The sequence below is a fragment of the Cydia fagiglandana genome, chromosome 3, assembly GCF_963556715.1.
Source record: "Cydia fagiglandana chromosome 3, ilCydFagi1.1, whole genome shotgun sequence".
In the NCBI taxonomy this organism is placed as follows: domain Eukaryota; kingdom Metazoa; phylum Arthropoda; class Insecta; order Lepidoptera; family Tortricidae; genus Cydia; species Cydia fagiglandana.
The window spans coordinates 1,375,164-1,396,780 of NC_085934.1; the positions used below are offsets into that span (position 1 = coordinate 1,375,164).

Genomic DNA, 21,617 nt, shown 5'->3' on the forward strand with positions numbered 1-21,617 from the left:
TCAATAACGTCAGTCGGATTAGGCGCGCACTTAAGGGCGAAGCTCGGACGGCCGTAAAATCAATAATGTACACGGTTCAGGATCCGTACGAGATAATGGAAGCGCTGGAACGGCAATTCGGCGACCCTGAGGAGATTGTTCTTACGGAAATTCATAACGTTAAAGCATGCCGCGTTTATCCGAAGACAATTCTAATATAACCTCATTCGCCGCGCATGTAGCGAATGCCGTCGCCACCATTAGATCCTTGCGTCAAGAGAAATACTTGCACGCGCCTGAGCTCGTGAATAAAATCGTGGATAAATTGAATCTGATAGTGCGCTATGAATGGGCCAAATATAGGCAGTCTAACGTAGAATCACCCGGGTTAGTTGCGATTTCCGAGTTTCTTAACGAAATTAGCACTGCGGCCAAGCACGTAAACCGACATAAGCCGTCTAACAGGTCACGGAATGCAGTGAACGCGGTTTCCTCTGTGCACGAACCGAGCAGATCGAGCCAAGCTCTCTCTGGGTCTCGCGCCCCCGCGTTCTACCGTGACACGTCTGATGAATCGCGGAGTTCAGGGAGTGCGGTTTCCTCTGTGCGCGAACCTAGAAGATCGAGCCTAGCTCTCTCTGGGTCTCGCGCCCCCGCATTCTACCGTGATACGTCTAGTGGATTGCGAAGTGAACGAAGCGCGGTTTCCTCTGTGCGCGAGCCCAGTCGATCGAGCGGCGCTCTCACTGGGTCCCGCGCCCCCGCGTCCTTTCGCGACTATAGTTCGGATTCGGAGTCAGATTCCCGCGAATCATACACACGTGATACGAGAAATAGATCGCATTCTAATAGATCGCATTCTAATAAATCGACTATAGCTCACGTAAAGCACCGCGATGGTAATTTAAAGAAAAAGCCAGCGTCAACCAGAGCTCAGCCTAGGCAGCAGACATCGTCTGTCTCTGTCTCGCGCGATGCGTGCGCCATATGTAAGAACGGCAAAGAACACAAAGTTAGTGAGTGTTCGAAATTTCTAGCCGCGACTATATCTGAGCGATGGGACTTGGCAAAGGGTGCTAAATTGTGCTGTAGATGTTTAGGCGCGAGTCACCCTAAGCCTTATGGGTGCCAATATGTCGCGTGTGGCATGAATCAGTGCGAAGCCGGACATAATAAACTATTACACGGTCGAAACGCGGCCGCGTCCGCGAGCGGTAATAGAGTCCCGGCAGCACCTGCAGTACTCAATGTTAGACTGCCGCAGACGTGTCACAAAGTCATGCCTGTAGAGGTGTCGGAACCGTTAGGTACCGTCCAAACCCTCGCGCCACTTGACGAAGGCGCGACAATGACTTTGACGCTACACGAAACTGCGGACAGAATCGCGCCCGCGGTACAATTGGTTGGGCACGCAAAGCCTAATACCGCGGACGACGAGGCCTTACAACTTGTGAAACGGCATTCTGAGGTAAAATCATTAGGCGTTTCGCAAAAGTTGCCTCGGGTCGACCCCGACCAACGTGCGCTAGATTTACTAGAAGCCACCTGCGAAAAGATACCGGGGGAGCAAAGGTATCGCTCGGGCTTACTTTGGCGGTCAAATGACGAGAAACTCCCCGATAACCAAGCGCAAGCATTGCAACGGCCGTACAGTCTAGAACGAAAGCTAGACCACGATGCGAAACTTAAAGCCGAATATGCAAAGTGTATGTTGCTTGACAAAGGTTACGCGGAGAAAATAGACTCGCCACCGCCCCCCGAGGCACCCCGGACGTGGCCTCTGGCGCATTTCCCAACTTTTCACCCGCAACGCGGCAAAATGCGATTAGTTTGGGACACGGCCGCCACAGCTTGCGAACGTTCGCTTAACAGCGCGCTGTTGGCTGGCCCCGACCTGTTAAAGTCACTTTTTGGCGTATTAATGCGCTTCCGCGAAAGTAAAATCGCGGTGTTAGCCGACGTCAAACAGATGTTTTTACAGATCGAAATAATAGAGCAAGATCGCGATATGTTGCGTTTCGTTTGGCGGACAGGGATCGATTGGGACAGGCCTTTATCCGTCTCACTCGCACCCGCGTGGCGATCGTTCATTGATAATGTACGGTTAGTTCGCGCCACCGCTGGTAGTCTGGTTGCCGCCGAGGTTTTCAAAGCCGTATTGCTCGCTAAGAAAACGTAAAGAGACTGCATGAAGGTGACGTACGTAGTCATCATTGCGGACAGCTCCATGCCACGAGGAACGTGGCCCAGAGGCGTAATCGCCCAGCTATATCCTGGCCTGGATGGCCATTGTTCGCACACGCGCAGGTGACGTCCGCCGCCCAGTTTCTAGACTCATCCCCATTTACTCCGCGCATGAAGACGGTGTTAACACACGTGGGGGAGACTGTCGTAAATAGCTATTAGGGTTCATGCATGTGTTAAATTAGTCTTTACGTTTAGGTTGCTATTTTTACTTTTGTATATCATGTTTTACTTTGTGCTCGTATATTATGTCAAATGAATTGCGTGGAATGTTTTATATCTAGTTATAAGTCAAGGATTCATGCTCCTTTCATACGTGCTTAATATTGTATCTATTTATAAGTCTAGGATTCGTGCTCCTTTCATACGTGCTTATAATTAACGAGATTGGCAGAAATAAATAAAACTCACTCTGCATATAATATCCACTAGTTCAGAGATACAAATCGCCCGGCCATTCCTATATAAACCCGAGCCATTTGTAGCATATTCAGAGAACTCAGAGAGCTTAACTCTATCACTTGCCTGAACACTCTCCAGTAAATAAACTCAGACATATGTGTTTTTATTTCACACAACACATATACCGGTAAATGGAGGTATAGCGGACTTCGAGACAGCACGACGGCCAGCGCGTTCCAGCGGCGAGTTTCTACGCTTCACCCAACGAACCACAAGCGGTTTTATGACATTTTTCAACGATTTTATCAAGTCTACAAAAGTTTCGGTTTCGGTTTCGGCCGAAACTAGAGCCAAAGCCGAACATTCGGTTTCGGTTTCGGTTTCGGCAAAAAAACATGTTTCGGTCGGACACTATCGTTTTCGTATCATATTATAAGTACCTACATTTTAGCATTATACAGTGAAACCTGGTTAAGTGGGACCTGGATAAGTGAGAAACCTCTATAGCTGGGACTCATGGTGCGGTCCCGACACTTTAGCACTGAATTACCTCTGTTACTGAGATAAAACGAACCTCTATAACTGGGATTCGTTGTTGTGATTTTATAGTCACATTTACCTCTATAATTGAGACAGAGAGTGTATTTTACCTCTTTAACTGAGACTATATTTATAAGATTACATTTTTTTAGGGAATTAACTTCTGTATCTGAGATAACGTCAATCTATGACCTCTCTAACTTGGACTTCATTGAACAATTTCCGTATTCTTACTAACTCTTAGTCTATCCACAAATTCCGCATTTGCCTAATTGTGTCTAAACGACTTCAAGTTTGATTTAGTTAATTTATGTAAGTAGTTAAAAATATCGAAACGAAAGCTGAAATTTTGATAAAAAACACGAAAAAAATAATTTTCATTTATTAAATTTCTAATACACAATGAAGTCCGTATCAAATTGAATTTAAATTTGAAATACTTATGTATCCTTTGGAGAATCATTCAAAATAAATTCAAAGAAATATTTAAACATACTTCAAAAATATTTAGGGTCAAGGATTATTTTACCTCATTTATTTTTGAAGATAATTACTAAATACCTTATTAACCACCTCTATAACTGAAATATACTCTATTCTCACCTCTATTAATGGAACCCTTTGTAAATGAGACAGAAATTTATTTGTACCTGGCTAACTGGGAGCTTGGGTAAGTAGAAAACCTCTTTAAGTGAGACAAATTTGATTGTCCCTTGAGATCCCACTTATCCAGGTTTCACTGTATTAACTGCCATAAGACTAATATATGTGAACCTAATAAATATGTCCCATAGTCGCCATGAAGGCATCAGTCAATTATGTGACCCCAAAATCAGCTTCAGTCTACTGAGAAGGCAGTAGGTTAGATTGAAGTCTAAGTAATACTGATTTTTTTAATGATCCTCACGTCAATGCTTTGGTAAACTATCAAATCCTAATACAAAATATATATTTTCCTTTCCAGAGCCGTGGTCCGCGAGCTTATCGAGACAGAAGAGGAATTCGGTCGCGACATCCAGCAAGTTGTCTCCCAGTACATGCGCCCTATGGACAAAGCGACCACACCCAAACCAGTCTTCGAGAACAGGGAACTGCTGTTCTCCAACTTCAGGCAGATTGCTGAATTCCATAATACGTAAGTACCTCCTAAGGTATTTCCTTTACGCTATGACACGGAGTTCTTCAAGAAGTAGGTATACAGGATTGTCAAGGATCGCAACGCTTAAGTGGCTCCTCCGACGTAGCTCATGTCCATGGGCGACAGTCACTGCTTCCTATCAGGCGACTTATCTGCTCGTTTGCTGACTATGACTTAAAAAACGACGTTTTATTGAAAACAACAGAATTTGGTAAGATACTCACATCCAGCAAGTTGTCTCCCAGTACATGCGGCCTATGGACAAAGCGACTACACCCAAACCAGTCCTCGACAATAGGGAACTGCTGTTCTCCAACTTCAGGCAGATTGCTGAGTTCCATAATACGTCAGTTTCTGTCTTTGTTTTCATTGCACCTAAATATTATAGTGCCATTGGTATATGGTATTCATTTCTCATTAATTTCAGAACAGCTTAATTAAATTTTTAGTATGACCATCTACAGACATGACCTAAGTCATACAGTGTAGATAAAAACTCTAGTTATAATGCACAGATGCAAGAAGGTAGATTATTCCTTATGGCGTAGGTGGTTAGGATTTAGTAGCTGTAGAAAGAATTGATTAAATGGTACATCTGGTGGTGGTACAACTACAGGGTAGCCTTATCAACTTATCATGCACCTCATAATTATTCCTAATAATCCTAGCATCATTTTATTGCTTCTCACTAGACGGAATTGTCCACGTATTGTGATATGCTAATAAGTATTTTCTCCGCCAGGATACTCCTAGAAGGCATCAAATACTACGCGAGCGAGCCGCGCATGCTGGGCCGTGCACTCTTGCGCATGGAGCGGGAATTCGACAAGCACGTCGCGTACTGCCGCGACGAGCCGCGAGCGCAGCATCTGCTCGCCAACGATCCTGAGGTGGCCAAGTACTTCCAGGTCAGTATAATTAAATTCAATAACTGGGTCAATGGCTGTAGGTCAACAGGACGTTCCCCAATGCGTTGGACGGATCATATAAAAGCCCTTACCAATACCTCATTTAACACATGTGCCAGAGAAGCATCTACCAGGGAGAACTGGTGTAGAATCGTTCGTCGTTCAACGTGACCACGACTGCTCTGCCAAGAGTAATTCGACGGAGAAGAAGAATAATTAAATTAAAAGTATCGTAATCAAATAGAAAGTAAGTAAACTAAATTAACTTGATAAGCATTGCAGCGCCATCTACAATTGTGAAATGGGAACTCTAACCAAGAACAAAACGGACACGAAAGTTCTTGATTGGGTTAAAATTAGAAATGCTGTCGTGCTGCCATCTACAAAACAAGTGTTGCTTTATTTCAAATACATGAACGTATTCATAGCGCCATCTAGCGTGATCGAGACACAGCATATAAAAATATCCGAACCACTGAACTGAATTCGCTGTAACAAATTTCAGCTTATCATGAAAATAGATTTGTATTGGTAGTTCCGTTGTGTTTTCAGAGATGTCGCTATGGGTTGGACAAAAGTCCTTAGTAGATGCATTTAAATTTGCGATCTATGTCATAGTCTACCTAATTTTAATTTAGTAAAAAATTGTTAATCCAAAACACAAAATGCTCAAATTTAGAAATCAGTAATAATACTTCACAAACCTGATTTCTTGATCCAATCACAATTTTTGACTTTGAACCTTGAAACAACCTTTATAAATTTTAATAAGAGCACCTTTAATTTTTTGTGACTTAAGACTTTATAAATCTAGCATACATATTCAGATCCAACACAGTCAACGCAAATTTAAACTTTAAAATGAACTCATTAGAAATCAGTTTCGAATAACATTGTTTTCGAGTTAGGACTTTTCAAATCTGGCATGCGTGTTCAGATAAAATTATCAAAATTAGGTTTTAGAAGCATCCTATTAGAGATTTGTTTACAACGCCTTTGTTTATGAATTAAAACTTTATTTCGAATACCCTTGTTTTCGACTTTACAAATGTGATACGCGTTATCATAGTTCGTAATATGAACTTTAAAATCAGGTCGTTAGAAATCAGTTTCGAATACGTCTTTGTTTTTATGATAGGACTGTAGAAATGTGGCATGCATTCGGATAGTGGTATAGACAAGCGCGGGCGCCGGGCCGGCACCGGGCCAACACTAGAATAGTTGTAATGCCGCGGCAAATGACGGCTGTCAGGGATGTCAGAGGACATGCCTGCCTCAATATGTTTTTTCCAGGTGATAACACCTGGAGCCCTTTTTTGAAGGTTTATAACTTGCAAAAGCAAAAACGTCTTTAGGCGCATAATATTTCCGTTGATATATCAACTTTAATAAAAAGTTTCCTGAGACTCGGACACATTAAAGTCAATGTGGCTAATTCCGTCATAGGGACTATTCCGTCCACTAGCGTATATTTTCATTGATTTTCAATCGTAGGTTAATAAAACCATTTGCTATTGATTGCTGAAACTAAAATCAATCGCTGCTTTGCTGACGAAATTATCAATGTTGTTCGTTGTTCGAGAAAAACGTTAAATATCTTAAAACTAAAAAAACACAATTATGGCTGCGATGCAGTTCGCAACCCCGCAGCCGCAGCCGGCCGCGGAACCGCCGGAACTTGACACCCTTCGGCCAAAACTTCTCTGTGGTGAAGCTCCTCCTCCTCCGCTAGATGTTCAGTCGGAACGCTCAGCACAAAAGAATTAAAATTCACACTGTGTCGAGATTCCAACTTCACGACCCTCAGGATGAATCCGGACTTGACTCGTACATACTTTACGATCTCCTCGACCTTCGTCGGTTCCTATGACGGAATTAGCCCCATTGACCTTAAATTAATATATTTGTACACTAGAAACCATTCTGATAATTAGTTTCTGGACTGCAAGCAGAATCGAGATTTGATAAAATACATTTGGATCATCATTTTCCTCGTGTTATCCCGGTATTTTGCCACGGCTCATGGAAGCCTAGGGTCTGCTTCGCAACTAATCCCGAGAATTGGCGTAGGCACTAGTTTTTACGAAAGCGACTGCCATCTGACCATTCAACCCGAGGGTAAACTAGGCCTTATCGGGATTAGTTCGGTTTCCTCACGATGTTTTCCTTCACCGAAAAGCGACTGGTAAATATCAAATGATATTTCGTACATAAGTTCCGAAAATCTCATTTGTACGAGCCGGGGTTTGAACACGCAACCTCCGGATTGAAAGTCGCACGCTCTTACCGCTAGACCACCAGCGCTTATGACATAAAAATACTATATTTATTATATTAAAATACTTAATTTGGATAATGGAAGATACATATAATTTAGCATAGCATCCGCAGCAGCCCTATAGTCTCACGTCATACGTGATCATATCGGGGGCAATCGCCCGCGCGTAAACACGATAATATTAGCGCGCTCTTGGCTTGGTTGCAGTTCGTGGAATACTGGAATCGAGACGAGGATGATTTTCGAAAACCTTGGACTCGTTTGAGTCTTAATTACTTGTGATAGTTTTGGCCGACGTTGCTTGTTAACCTATAAGTAGGTATAGGTATTTTCAAAATTGCTATTACTGGTTGATTCTGAATATTATCTCTGTAAAAACGTAGACGTTATATAAAACTAGCGTTAATAAATTCAAAATATTAACCGGAATAGATGTCGTTTCCTCATGTTACACCGTGTATACTTAGATAATAGAGAATAAGTGAGTGAGGCCAGATTCAAACTGACGTCTTCACCAACCTATTCTTGCAGCTTTCGATGCTAACGCCGATTTTTTTTAATATAAGTAGTGTACCGTGTATATTATAGTTTAAAATTTAAAGTGCTAGTGTAAATAAATTTAATGTTTTTATTTCGAACAAGATACCCATATTACGACAGCACAAACAATAAAGGTACAAAGACAAACAAGTACACATACAAAGACAACCAGTACAAATTTAAGAAATAAGTAGGGACAAATACTGTAAACAGTAATGTTGGTAACTGTCCTAATGAGTTGTTGTTGTTGGCAAGGTCAGTGAGAAATTTCAAAGAAGAGCCAACATTTGTGACATACTTATATGTCGAGAGAAAACTCTCTTCTTTTACTATGGAATACGCCAATACAGCCAATTGACAACTTTACGCAAGAAAAAATCTATGGGGCTAGTCGTCCAAGCCGGTCAACCCTCCATGTTCATAAATGGCAAAAAAAAATCTTAAACTTTCTCCTAATCAAGACACGGATTCCCACTATTTTTGTTAGAACCTGTATACTCGTATAAGCATTACATTTAGTCTTCTTGCTTGACAGAACATAGGTTCTAATGTTTTCTAAAGTTTCTTGTAATCATTATTGGTAAAGAATCCCCACTATTACGTTATTTAGTAAATTTACTGGCAGTTTATCTCCACCAAAACATTATTACCTATACGTTGCAAAAACGGATTGCATTACGTTGCAGGATCTTTTCAGTCTTAATTTATCATATTGTTACATACAGTCTGCAATGCCCAGAAGATAATAAACTCCAACGATGCTCTGATTTCTTTCGCTACATACAAAATACACATTACCTTTATTATATTACAACAGCAAGACAATAAGGTAGATTCAGTGAATGTCTCATAAAATTAAGAGGGATTAAAATAAGCTGTATCGGGCATAAGTAAGTGTTGTTTTCATTAGTCAGGTTGACAATAATGACGAGTAAATTAAAGATGGACTAAAAAACAATTTAGTAACTAATTCTGAATAACATGATATTTTCGTAAAGCGTTATTTGTGCCAAATTTGATTTATAATTTTGTAGATTGCGTAATCGGCACTAATATTAGAAGTGTGAAAATATCTCTGTCTATCAGTCAGTCTGTTAGGTACCTTTTTACGCTGAAATCGCTAAACTGAATCAGAAGCTATGGAACATTCCGCGGTCTGTCCTGTACAAACGCATTTTATTTCATATATTACAACTTTTTCTTCATCGTTTATTTTTCTGTGCATATTTCTGACCTTTTGTCATAGAAACTCCTATACATAGTACTAGTACTCAAAAGATAAGGATGAGTATGTACTTATAGTTTTCCTGGTTCTTACTGACTGACAAATTGGTTTAACCAACTACACTTTGTACGGAACAAACGGTAGACAATTTCATGGAATGCTCCTATGTAGTATGAAGATCGTTTGAGTTCCGAGGAAAGTCATATCGCAGTTTTTATGAAGTAAATATGATGATACTTCCTATCTGTACATACCTACATTGGTAGCGAGCGTAACTTATTAGGTACCCCCTTATTCATAAAACTTTACGGACCTGATTCAGTTAAAATTACATTTTATCCCTTTCTTACAAATACAGTCAAAATGGCAGATAAAGACAAACGATACATAGCTAATTCAGGTTAGTAACGCGTTTATGAATAACGCCATATAAAGTATACTTTAAAGAATCACGAATCACTCCTCCTCAGTGGTTCACTCTTGACAGAGTGGTCGTGGTTGTATGATGAGACGTATATCTATCGTGGATAACGCAGCATCACGACCACGTAATGTATAATAAAATCCTCAAAAATCCCTTTAAATCAATCCCATCACATTGACAAAGCAACCGCCGAAACCCTTGAGGGCCCCCACACATCTGGCGTCTTTCGAGCGCCGGCGTCTACAATTCTATGGCCGACGTCGACGCAACATCGACGCAGCGTCGACGCAACTGCGCAGCGACGTCATTTTCCATAGCGCTGGACCGACGCCGACAGACGCCGACGCTCGAAAGACGCCAGATGTGGGGGAGGGGGCCTGAAAGGTGCGTGGCCCTTTTCGAGTTTTCGAGATTCTCACGTGTGTTGTTTTGAATGGGAATGAGTAGAACAGCGGTTGGCATATTCGTGATATTCGTTACGGATGTTGAGTCAATGTTGAAAATACACGTGAACGCGCATTTTTTCGTTGTGTATCGCCAAAGTAAAATAGAAAAGCCCTTATAAAAAAATATTAGTCACTATTCTCTAAATACGTTTTCCGGTTATTTTTAATGTTCACGCATTCGGCGTTATCTGTAGTTCGGTAGAACTTCTAAGACAAATTTTACCTTTAAGTATATTATTTTTACTAAAATAAAAAAATCTGAGATAATTATCCGCTTGTATGGCACTATCAATGTCTCAGCAAGTTGAAAATTGTTGTGGCTCACTCCGCGATTTCGTCGCTTTGCGTAGCTGAAAGTACATCCGTAATCCGTTCCACCCCAATTTTGGGGAAAGCATAAGCCGCGCGTGGCGCTGTCGCCACCTAGCGGCCATATCTATGCTGATCGTAACAGACGCGTTTTGTTAGAGAGTGAGTCTTCTGTACCTAGTACCGTTATTTATTATGGTAATTTATTTATTTATTTATTTATTTCAAAACAAGTTAAACAGCATAACAGTAAAAAATACCAAAGCACTGCTAACTTAAAGATTAAAGAAGAAGAATACAATATGTATACAATTCATCACAAGTTACAAAAACATAAATTAACACATTTTAAACAGTAGAAGGACGTGCATCCATCTTCTCACAGAACCTCAAACATTCAACACGCACAACCACCAGTCTGCTTGCAAACAAATCACACTGAGAGGCCGATGCGAGGAGCGCATTCAAAAGGAGCAAAGAACGAACCAGAGGGGAGTTCCTACGTGATACAGTTCGGGAAGCCGGGACTGCCAGGAGACAACGGTCACGAGGTCTGAACTCGATTCTGGTCCGTGAAGGAACGTACAGACGTACCAGCTGCCCCACCAGCTCAATACAGTCCGACTCCCCGCGCAGGATACTGCAAGCAGTAGTGAGAAGTGCATAGTTACGTCTTGCCTCCAGAGAGTTGAGACCCAGTATTCCTAACAAAAATTTGGTTGGGTATAAGAACGGATAGTACCCATACATTTTTTTATAGAGGAACCGTAGGAATACCTTTTGCACTCTCTCCAGAAGTAAGACATAAGATGCCTCATAGGGGTTCCAAACAATGGAGGCGGACTCGAGTTTGCTTCTTACTAGGGCACTGTACAGGAGCTTCACGGTACCTGGGTCATGAAAATCCCTAGAATTCCTGATTACAAACCCTAACCTCTTGTAGCAGTCACGCGCCAATGACAACATGTGGTCATGAAAGTTTAGGTGGGGATCGAGAAGAACGCCTAGATCTCGAATAGAATTGACACGGGATATAGTCTCTGAGTCCAGGATATAGTCGTATAGAAGTGGATTGCGAGCTCTACTAAACGTCATGACCGCACACTTTGTTGAATTAAAAGTCAATTTATTTTCGATACTCCACAGATGAACTCTGTTTACATCTTCCTGGAGAGATAAACAGTCTGATATGTCTTGGATACCGTAAACAATTTTGAGGTCATCGGCATACAGCAAGCTTCTAGCAGAGCCAAGAACAGATGGTAAGTCATCGACCATGATTCCAAAAAGCAATGGCCCCAGAATGGAACCCTGGCTGACCCCGGACATAGTCTGAAAGCTCTTGGATACAAAGCATCCGTGCTGCACGTACTGTAGCCTGTCGCGCAAGTAGCTAGCGAAAAAACGAAGCAGCTGGGGGGAAAATCCAATTTTGCACAGCTTGTTCAATAACACGTCGTTATCCACTCGGTCGAAGGCTTTTTTAAAGTCGAAATAAAGCACGTCTACCTGTATGCCTTTGTCTAAATGATCTGAAATAGTATCAGCCAAGGTTAACAAATTTGTTTCGACTGATCGCCTTGCCCTAAAACCGTGTTGAGAGTCACAAAGAAAGGGCTTAATTTGCGGGGCTACTAGTCTAATTATGATAGACTCAAAAAGCTTGGCTATCGATGACAGGATTGCTATAGGTCGATGATCCTCAACACGAGTTGAATTATTTACTTTCGGAATCGGCCTTACTCGCGTGACTTTCCATTGGCTTGGATACTCCCCGGTACCTAAGGCTAAGTTAAATATGTGCACTAGAGGGGCAATGAGCCATTCCTTGCAACCTTTTAATATATATGCCGGGAGATTGTCAGGCCCTGGGGAGCACCGAGGCTTTAGATGCTTCAATGAAACTTCGAGATCCAGCGGAGTAATCCGGGTAATATGGACATAATGAGAATTGTGACTGCGATCCTCATGAATAACATTCCGATAGTTCAAATGAGGTTCATTTGGCAAGAAGACAGATGAGAAGAAGTCCGCAAAAGCCTGAGCCGCATCCCTCCCCTGGCATTCATTCCCCTCGTGGGTGACTTGGGCCTCGAAACCACCCTTAGCTTTCAGACTACCGATATGTTGCCAGAAAGAGCGAGGGTTGGCCTTAAGTTTAGCTTGTATATTGCTAATATAACTCTCGTAAGCTGCTGCGATACGAGCCTTGATGTCTGCTCTGAGCCTAGAAAATGTGGAATATACAACTATGTCACCGTCGCGCTTCCAGTCTCGGTGAAGATTAGTTAGTAATATTACCTCTAAGGCTGCCTGTCCAGTGAGGTAGAAATAGAGAATCAAAATTACAACAGATGCAATTGGCAGCCTAAGAGGGATATACTGTTACTACGCTACCAATAACCTAATGCAGCCATTCTCTAAGTGTATTCCGCGGAACCCTAGGGTTCCGCGACACCCCTGCAGGGGTTCCGCAAGAATTTAGAACACTATGCTTTAGTCGCCTCGAAAAATTTTACTATGCAAAAAACACACTTCTAAAAACTATTGTTTTATTGTAGGGTTCCATCAAGTATTTTGCTTTCCAAAAGGGTTCCGTCAAAAAAAAAGATTGAGAACCGCTTACCTAATGAATGACCAGATTGACGAGGCGGTTGACAGTTAACTAAAATGAATGACTGTTTTCCTGATATGTTATTTTTCTACTCAAGCGATCAATTAAATTTGTTACTGGCAAAAAGAAGAGTGGCGATTACTCCACTGACACAAGCATAGCTAGCTCTTAAATACTGATGACGATGATGATAACTGACAACAGTATTAAAATCAACGTACTTTTTGGTAAAACCTAAACAATCATTATTTAAGTTTTAACAGTTCCAAAATAACAAAATAAAGAAGGAAGCTTGCATCACTGTAACAGCATGAAAACAAGTTTCTTTTAACAGCTTACGTTAGTTGGGTCAATTTAACCCTTGATTAAGAAACCCTCCGTGTTTGCATAAAACATCATCGTTTTCCGTATGTCAAAATTTTGAACAACCAAACCCGCAAGGATGCGCCAAGGTTTGTTTTGCGACCTTGCACACGTCACAGGAGAAATGCTCATTCTATCTTTAGTCGCGCCGCAGCGAATCCAGGAGCCGACCAGTCGCTACGACACCGTTCCCGCGATCGCCTCGCTCCAGCGAGCGACCTTCGACCACTCGACGAGTGAAGTGTGTGTCTGTGATTGTGTGTTACCCCCCTTTCTCCCCCCAGGTATGCTCTAAGTTCATTTTTAAGCTTGAAAGTGTTCGGCGTCGCGAGAAAAGTGGAGAGTGAAAGTCTAAAGTGCACACCCCCATTCCCGAGCTATTTGCCGTGAAAGCCTTAAAAACACATCTTAGTTCATAACTTGTTCTATTTCAATGTTACGCGGTGTAATGTTACCATTACGTCTGGGTTTATTTCTAGTCATTGTGTGGGCGTTTTCGCATGGTTCTTGCAAGTTTCCCGCCGGATCTTTCAAAGATTTTTCTGATGACCTTGACCCACTTTCTCTCTTTATTTTAAGGATTACTTTTGTCTTACATTTGTCTTCTTGTATCTTTACTTTCACTATCTTCTTAAGGTCTATTTCTTCTTTAAAATTATGATTTAAAACTGAATTTTCTATGGCTTTTAGTACCTACTTCAAAATACCTGTCCTTACCTACTTGTTATCAGTATTGAAGTTTCATATGTTTGTTATTCGTCTAATTAACTACGCGATAGCACGAGCTTCCATCATGTCAAGGTGATCTATAAACGTGCGTACGAACCGCGGCCAGCACGCTTTACGAGCATTTTGTAGCTTTTCGCACAGATTATTCGTTTCGGCGATCTGTCGAGTTATGTTTCATGCTTTAAATCTAAAATACACTGTTTTAAGCACCACTTTACTACTAGCGGTGAATACCTTCTAACTATTCTTCCTATGAACGACATCAGATTCTGAATTTCAAAATGATAAAACCTAGGTATACATAAATACATACATGTATAAACAAACATACAACAACCGCGTACCTGAACGCGTTCAGAAAATCTAAAATCAAACTTTAGTGACTAGACATTATTACTAGTAAGTATATCGTTAATTATATTTTCCGGTATACAAATATCTCGTAAGTAATTCAAATGCATATAAAATAACATCCTTCAACATAACATAACATATTAGTTATTACAAATTATATCTGATACTTAATGCCGTCTTATTTAGTAACATTTTAAACAGGATGTGTCTTTTAAATCGACCGAAGAAATATAGAAGACGAAAGTATGAACTTTAATCCATCTAAATTTACTGTTCATTTACTAAAAGTAGTCGTTTCACATGTATGTACATGTAAGTATCTCAAGCTCCAGGAAACGATATAGGTACCTAATATAAATCTACTACCAAATCTCTTAAGCTTTCTCTATTAGAGTGAATTGCAAAAAATATATACATAGGTTAAGCACCTGTAATTAGTCTAAAGTTAATTGGTTCCATTGCGTTACGACATTTAAGCCATTTCTATTTAAGTTAGATGCATGAAAGCGTGTTAGCGTATGCTATATACTTATATGTGTGCGAATTAAGTACAATAAACACAATACAATATAATTTACATTGTTAGTTTTCGTAACACAAATGCATAAATTAATTTAAGACTAATCACAGCTTCTTAACTGCGGTCAATTACATTTTTTTGCAATTCACTCATAATATCATCCCAGATTTGCGTCATCAGTTTAAGTAAACACTGCCGAAAAACATATGTGCGTGATGTGCGGCAAACAATAATCTACCTACACGTGACTCACACGGTATCAACAGATTGCATAATATTACTTACTTCAGTTTTATTTATAATCTAATATAGGAAGAAACTTGTTGTAACTTGTTGTTGTAAAAAAGCGCTGGTGGCCTAGCGGTGAGAGCGTGCGACTTGCAATCTGGAGGTCGCGGGTTCAAATCCCGGCTCGTACCAATGAGTTTTTCGGAACTTATGTACGAAATATCATTTGATATTTACCAGTCGCTTTTCGGTGAAGGAAAACATCGTGAGGAAACCGGACTAGTCCCAATAAGGCCTAGTTTACCCTCTGGGTTGGAAGGTCAGATGGCAGTCGCTTTCGTAAAAACTAGTTGCCTACGTCAAATCATGGGATTAGTTGACAAGCGGACCCCAGGCTCTCATGAGCCGTGGCGAAATGTCGGGATAACGCGAGGAAGAAGAAGATAGGAAGAAACTTGTCACCACCACAATCAATATATCTCGCAGCACTGTTTCAAAAAGCTGTGAAATTACGATAATAACACCTGGCTGATTTTTAATGATACGGTACCTACCTTAGTTTACATGACGTTAATACTATTACTTATTCTGTGGCAATTTCAAGGAACATGGTCAAAGATGCATTAAAGTTTTTAACACTAATCTAAATATAAATCAAATCCTTTAACAAGTTTAAACTCAATTCTGCTTGCAGAATACTACAAAAACCTACGTGCAATAATGACAGACAATGATAAAACATAAACATCAATAAAAGAAAACGAAAGCGAAATTGCGACACCCGATCGATCGGCTGGTCGGGAGCCAAGCAATTACACCGACATCCGACGAATGTTGGTTCAGTTAACTAATATAACACTAACACGCCCATCGACATGATATTTAGGCGGGAATATCTAGAGCACGGACTCCACGGACTCCAAAGAATGAAGAAATTACTAAGGGTGTCTGGGGCATTAATATGAGTGCGTAGATGTAGATGTAGATGGATGTAGTGTAGGGGCACCCGGCAGGAAACAGACGGGTTGTCGATCGCTTGTTGCATTCTTTCAGCCCAATGCCTTGAAGTTAGAGCTGCAGGTTACTGTCCCGGCGGCATTTCCGCACTATTCTCCTCAAAAAATTAAAAAATAAAACAATAATTTCTGATCTGAAATCTTCGTGTTATCCTGCAGAACAGAAGGACATCTTTAAGTTCTACATCCTTTAATTCGCTCTTAACTAATTTATCCCTACCAAATGATGGAATGACATCGCGTCGGGGGCTTACAGAAGATGATAAACGTAAAATAATATTCATAAATACAGTGAAACCTGGTTAAGTGGGACCTGGATAAGTGAGAAACCTCTATAGCTGGGACTCATGGTGCGGTCCCGACACTTTAGCAATTACCTCTGTTACTGAGATAAAACGAACCTCTATAAGTGGGATTCGTTGTTGTGATTTCATAGTCACATTTACCTCTATAATTGTGACATAGAGTGTATTTTACCTCCTTTACTGAGACTATATTTATAAGATTACATTTTCCTAATTGTTTTTTAGAATTTTATAGGGAATTGACTTCTGTATCTGAGATAACGGCAATCTATGGCCTCTCTAACTTGGACTTCATTGAACAATTTCCGTATTCTTACTAACTACTATCGACAAATTCCGCATTTGCCTGATTGTGTCTAAACAACTTCAAGTTTCATTTAGTTAATTTATGTAAATAGTTAAAACTATCGAAACGAAAGCTGAAATTTTGATAAGTAACACGAAAAAATTAATTTACATACGCAATGAAGTCCGTATCAAATTTAATTTAATTTTGAAATATCTATCCTTTGGAGAATCGTTCAAAATAAATTCAAAGAAATATTAGCCTTAAAAATATTTAGGGACAAGGATTATTTTACCTTATTTATTTTTAAAGATAATTACTTATTAAATACCTTATTAACCACCTCTATAACTGAAATATACTCTATTCTCACCTCTATTAATGGAACCTAGGGCTAACTGGGAGCCTGGGTAACTGGAAAACCTCTTTAAGTGAGACAAATTTGCTCGTCCCTTGAGATCCCACTTATCCAGGTTTCACTGTAATAACCTACTGCACAAGCAATCTAGCGTGCCATAATTTTCTGGTTTTCTTTAGCAGTTCCACTTCACTCAAGTGGTGATATTGTGTGTGTTATGTAAACAGTGTTTAAGTCCAGATTCAATCCGAATTTAATCACAGTAGGTATTCACAGAAAACAGCTTTCATGAATGTATGCTCCGCAAATAATAGGATATTTTGAGCGCTTGTGATGCATCTCGCCTACGATTTCATGCCAGCTGTATTATATTTGAATCTTTCATTGGAACGTCCTCTGTACTGCTCTTGTGTGTTATAGGAATAAATACTCATACATTTTGTTATCGTTTCATAATAAAAAAAAAACTATTTCGAAATTGCATGTTTCATTGTTGGCAAAACTAACGTATCACGTAACGTTACCGATAGTTTAGGCCCACTTTCCACTAACCCGGGATTAACCGGTTAGGTAACCCAGTGTCAAATTTTACTGGTAACCATGGTAACTCCAGGTTTACTGGTTAACCCCGGGCACAGAATAAATGACGCAATACGGCGCTATATATTTTGTGGTACTCTTAACTAAAATGTCAAACGACTACATTTGACAAACAATAATGATTACCGCTGTCAAATTCGAAACCTTACAATACAGGCCTGTGTATGTGTGGCTTGCGTGTGCGTGACGTGCACGTGCGCGTGCGCTAAAATGTTGGAGCCGCACACGCACACGTCACGCAAGCGGTGTGCCGTCTCTCATAAGGACCTGTACACTACAACTCCGCCCGCACACGTGTACCTACGTCACGCACACGCAGCCGGTGTGCACAGGCCTTAAACCTCGTATGCTATTAAATAATAGCTGTTTTCCAAAATAAACGTTCCTATTTGCTTTTAAAACAACATTTTTTCATGGCTATAGGTTAACTCTTGTTTTGATTTTTATTAATAGCCAGTGGCCATGTAAATATTTGGTTTATTTTTAACATCGATATAATTTATAAAATACTGTTAAGAAATGTGGTGATGGCCCAGAAATTACGACGACATCCGGTGCTCTTTGTCAAGGTTCTGTTGGCTATTCGATTAATATTTTAGGAACAGATGGATGATCTAAATTTTGTAATATTAATGGTGTTACCAGCGTTTGAGTGTAGAATTTATGTTTAAGGTAAACTAATTGACAATTACGAAATATAAACCACTCGAAAACAAAAACTCGATTATTACCTAAGAGTTGTAAGGTGGTAGGTACTCCAATATGTTTGAGCGGAGTGAAGTTAATAAAAGTATTCAGGTGGTGTATGTACTTAGAAAGTTTGAAAACACGGAATTGAACTGAAAATTTAAATTTTCTAAGAGTTATTTAGATGTATACCTTATGATTTATGAATGTCGTTATCTTTTGCTTTCCATGGATTATGTTTTGAGGGTCATTGATTGTCGCTGCAACTTCAAAATGTCAACCAAATTCTTTATTTCTGTCACATGAATGGATTAAATTTTACATGACATTTTAGCTATCTACTATTTCTAATGATAACCGAGCTATTTGTTAATATTATGCTATTTTGTACTTGAATGTTTGTAATCAATACTGTACTTATACATGAACCTTTATTCAGAGGCCAAACTTTTATATCCGCAACGCAGGCTTCGTCAGGTAAACACAAATTTACAATCAGCTACAGGCATCGTCACAAAAAACTACAGCGATAAAATCCACAACAGGCTTCGTCAACTCACTTACTCTAAAAATACATACTGTACTTATTATACTGTGGGTTTTCGTTTTTTTTTTTTGCAATAAACATTTTTTTTCCTAATGATAACTGTCCGTTTTTCAGGATTTAGCTGACGACCTCGGTGACGACAAGGGCATCACCGAGCATCTGAAGCTACCGATACAGCGGATCAACGACTACCAGCTTCTTCTTAAGGTTCGTATAGTTTGCTGTTTAAAAAATTAATATAATAATGGACTTCATATAACATTCTAGTATCTCATTAAAATCTCATCGCAATTATATATTCCGATTAAAAATGTTGTTCTTATTTGGATATTCGTTAGTAGTTCCATCAAATGATGATTGATATCTGAGTTATTGCCATTTGGAGGGCAAGAGTAACAAAGAAAATAAACAAACTAGGCGCAATAACATTTATACATATTCAAAGAGTTCCCTCAATTTCTCTAAGATTGGAATAGTGTTATAAACATTGAATAATTTTACGGTTTAGACTCACTTGTTTTTAGTCACTCGCGCGACATGTGTTATGTGGTAGTGTTATAAACATTAACAATTAAATGTTGTTAACTGTCCACAATGCTATAGGTATGTACAGTCAGCAGCAGAAGTTGCTAGGCGGGCGAAGTGTTCAAAATTACCTTGACACGCTCCTATTCTCTTAACAATAAAGTCGCGTCATGATCATTTTGAGCACCTCGCCCGCTTAGCAACTTCTGCTGCTGACTGTACTTACTTTGTGACATACATGAAGAAATAAATTCTTAAATCTTGCGCTTTATTTTCATGAATGTTTCATTTGTTCCCGTAGGTATTTTGGTTTACCTAGATGATTTTAGTTTTAGACGTACCGGACAGAACTTATTATTATCATGCCGCGATCAGAAAGGGATTAGAAATGACAGATTTCCATACACTTACGTCTAAATCAATATGGATTGACAGCTATCTCAATCCCTTTTTAATTGCGATTCAGTAATACGCTAGACAGAAGTTATAACTGCGTTTGTCTCTTTTAATTGTAATGTCTAACCTGATGATTTATCTACAGGTGTTGAACATAGTGCAAATTTCACAGTATTCTGGCACGATAATATACGATACAGTTTTGACATTATAATTAACGATGCGAGCGCTGGTGGCCTAGCGGTAAGAGCGTGCGACTTGCAATCCGGAGGTCGCGGGTTCAAACCCCGGCTCGTACCAATGAGTTTTTCGGAACTTATGTACGAAATATCATTTGATATTTACCAGTCGCTTTTCGGTGAAGGAAAACATCGTGAGGAAACCTGCATACATCTGCGAAGAAATTCAAAGGTGTATGTGAAGTCCCCAATCCGCATTGGGCTAGCGTGGGGACTATAGCCCAAGCCCTCTCGCGCTCGAGAGGAGGCCTGTGCCCAGCAGTGGGACGTATATAGGCTGAGATGATGATGATGATGAATTAACGATGCACCCGACACCTCATCAAATCGGACGACTCGTGCACAACTGATGACTTATTATAAATAGGTTTTCTACGTATATATAAATAAATACTAAGTACGAAATAACGATGGTAAACAATTGTAAGGAATGCTTCTGTTTTCACGTTGCCATAAGTTTGCGCTGCCAATATAATAATCACCTGCAATAGTATGTTACTCCTCGAAGGCCGCAAAAATATGTGACACGCTCTATTAATAAGATCGTGGCAAATATCATTATTTTGCAGGTGACTGTAGGTACTAATTTGGCAGATCACGTTTAAAACAGTGATACCTTGATATATTGTTTCGTTTTATTGAAAAGCTTCCTCCCAATATTTATTTAAAATTATTCTAAACTTACGAAAATAAAGTCATTTGGCAACAGAATTTTGATCGGCTTGCGATCTATTTCATACTCGTATACACCAAAAACATAAATTTAAATTTAAAAAATACTTTACGAATACGAATATATATAGGTAGCTATACACACTCTATATATTTTTGCTGCTGCTGATGCTGATTGTAGGTACACTATCAATTTAAAACTTAAGATCGCTCAATATATCCGCAATATCATCATCTCTTGTTCATCCTATGCGGTAGACAAATGTACATTCCTTAGCAGCGTCAGCTAAAATAATGACTAAACATCTGGCCTGTAACACCTTGTTCATAATTTGTCAACAAACACTGCCAAATTGCATACCAGAGCGTAACCAAGTCGTTGACCTATTGTAATGGCCACAAATCTCCATATTAACGATCCATACGCTATAGTCCGTGGATTAAATTTGATCCAGGATATATGGAAATGGATTTGAGTCGTAGTTTTAGAGATATAATGAGAAGTTATGGCTTGAAATAGGGCGAGGTTGGTCAGAGGCGTAGCTTATTTTTATCAGTGGGATTAGTGAAATAAAGAGGAAGTGAGAGGATAGTTAGTTGTTTTGCAAGCATAATTATGAAGTTCTGAAATATAACTAGTACTGCCTATTTCGGGAACTCTGTGTGAACTTAAATGTTAAATAATTTTTTATCATCTATTGAGCCAATCTTACTGGTTGTTTATGTACTACGATGTACGTTATAG

General features: G+C 39.8%; 1 protein-coding gene across 1 annotated transcript in view; it reads left to right on the plus strand.

Moving 5' to 3' along the window:
- Positions 1-21,617, plus strand: part of LOC134680425 (obscurin) — a 127,733-nt gene that overhangs the window by 41,589 nt on the left and 64,527 nt on the right. Inside the window, exons 5-7 of the mRNA XM_063539554.1 lie at positions 4,130-4,300; positions 5,046-5,211; positions 19,155-19,247. Coding sequence (XP_063395624.1) covers positions 4,130-4,300; positions 5,046-5,211; positions 19,155-19,247 — 430 coding nt within the window. The remainder of the gene's footprint in view (positions 1-4,129; positions 4,301-5,045; positions 5,212-19,154; positions 19,248-21,617) is intronic.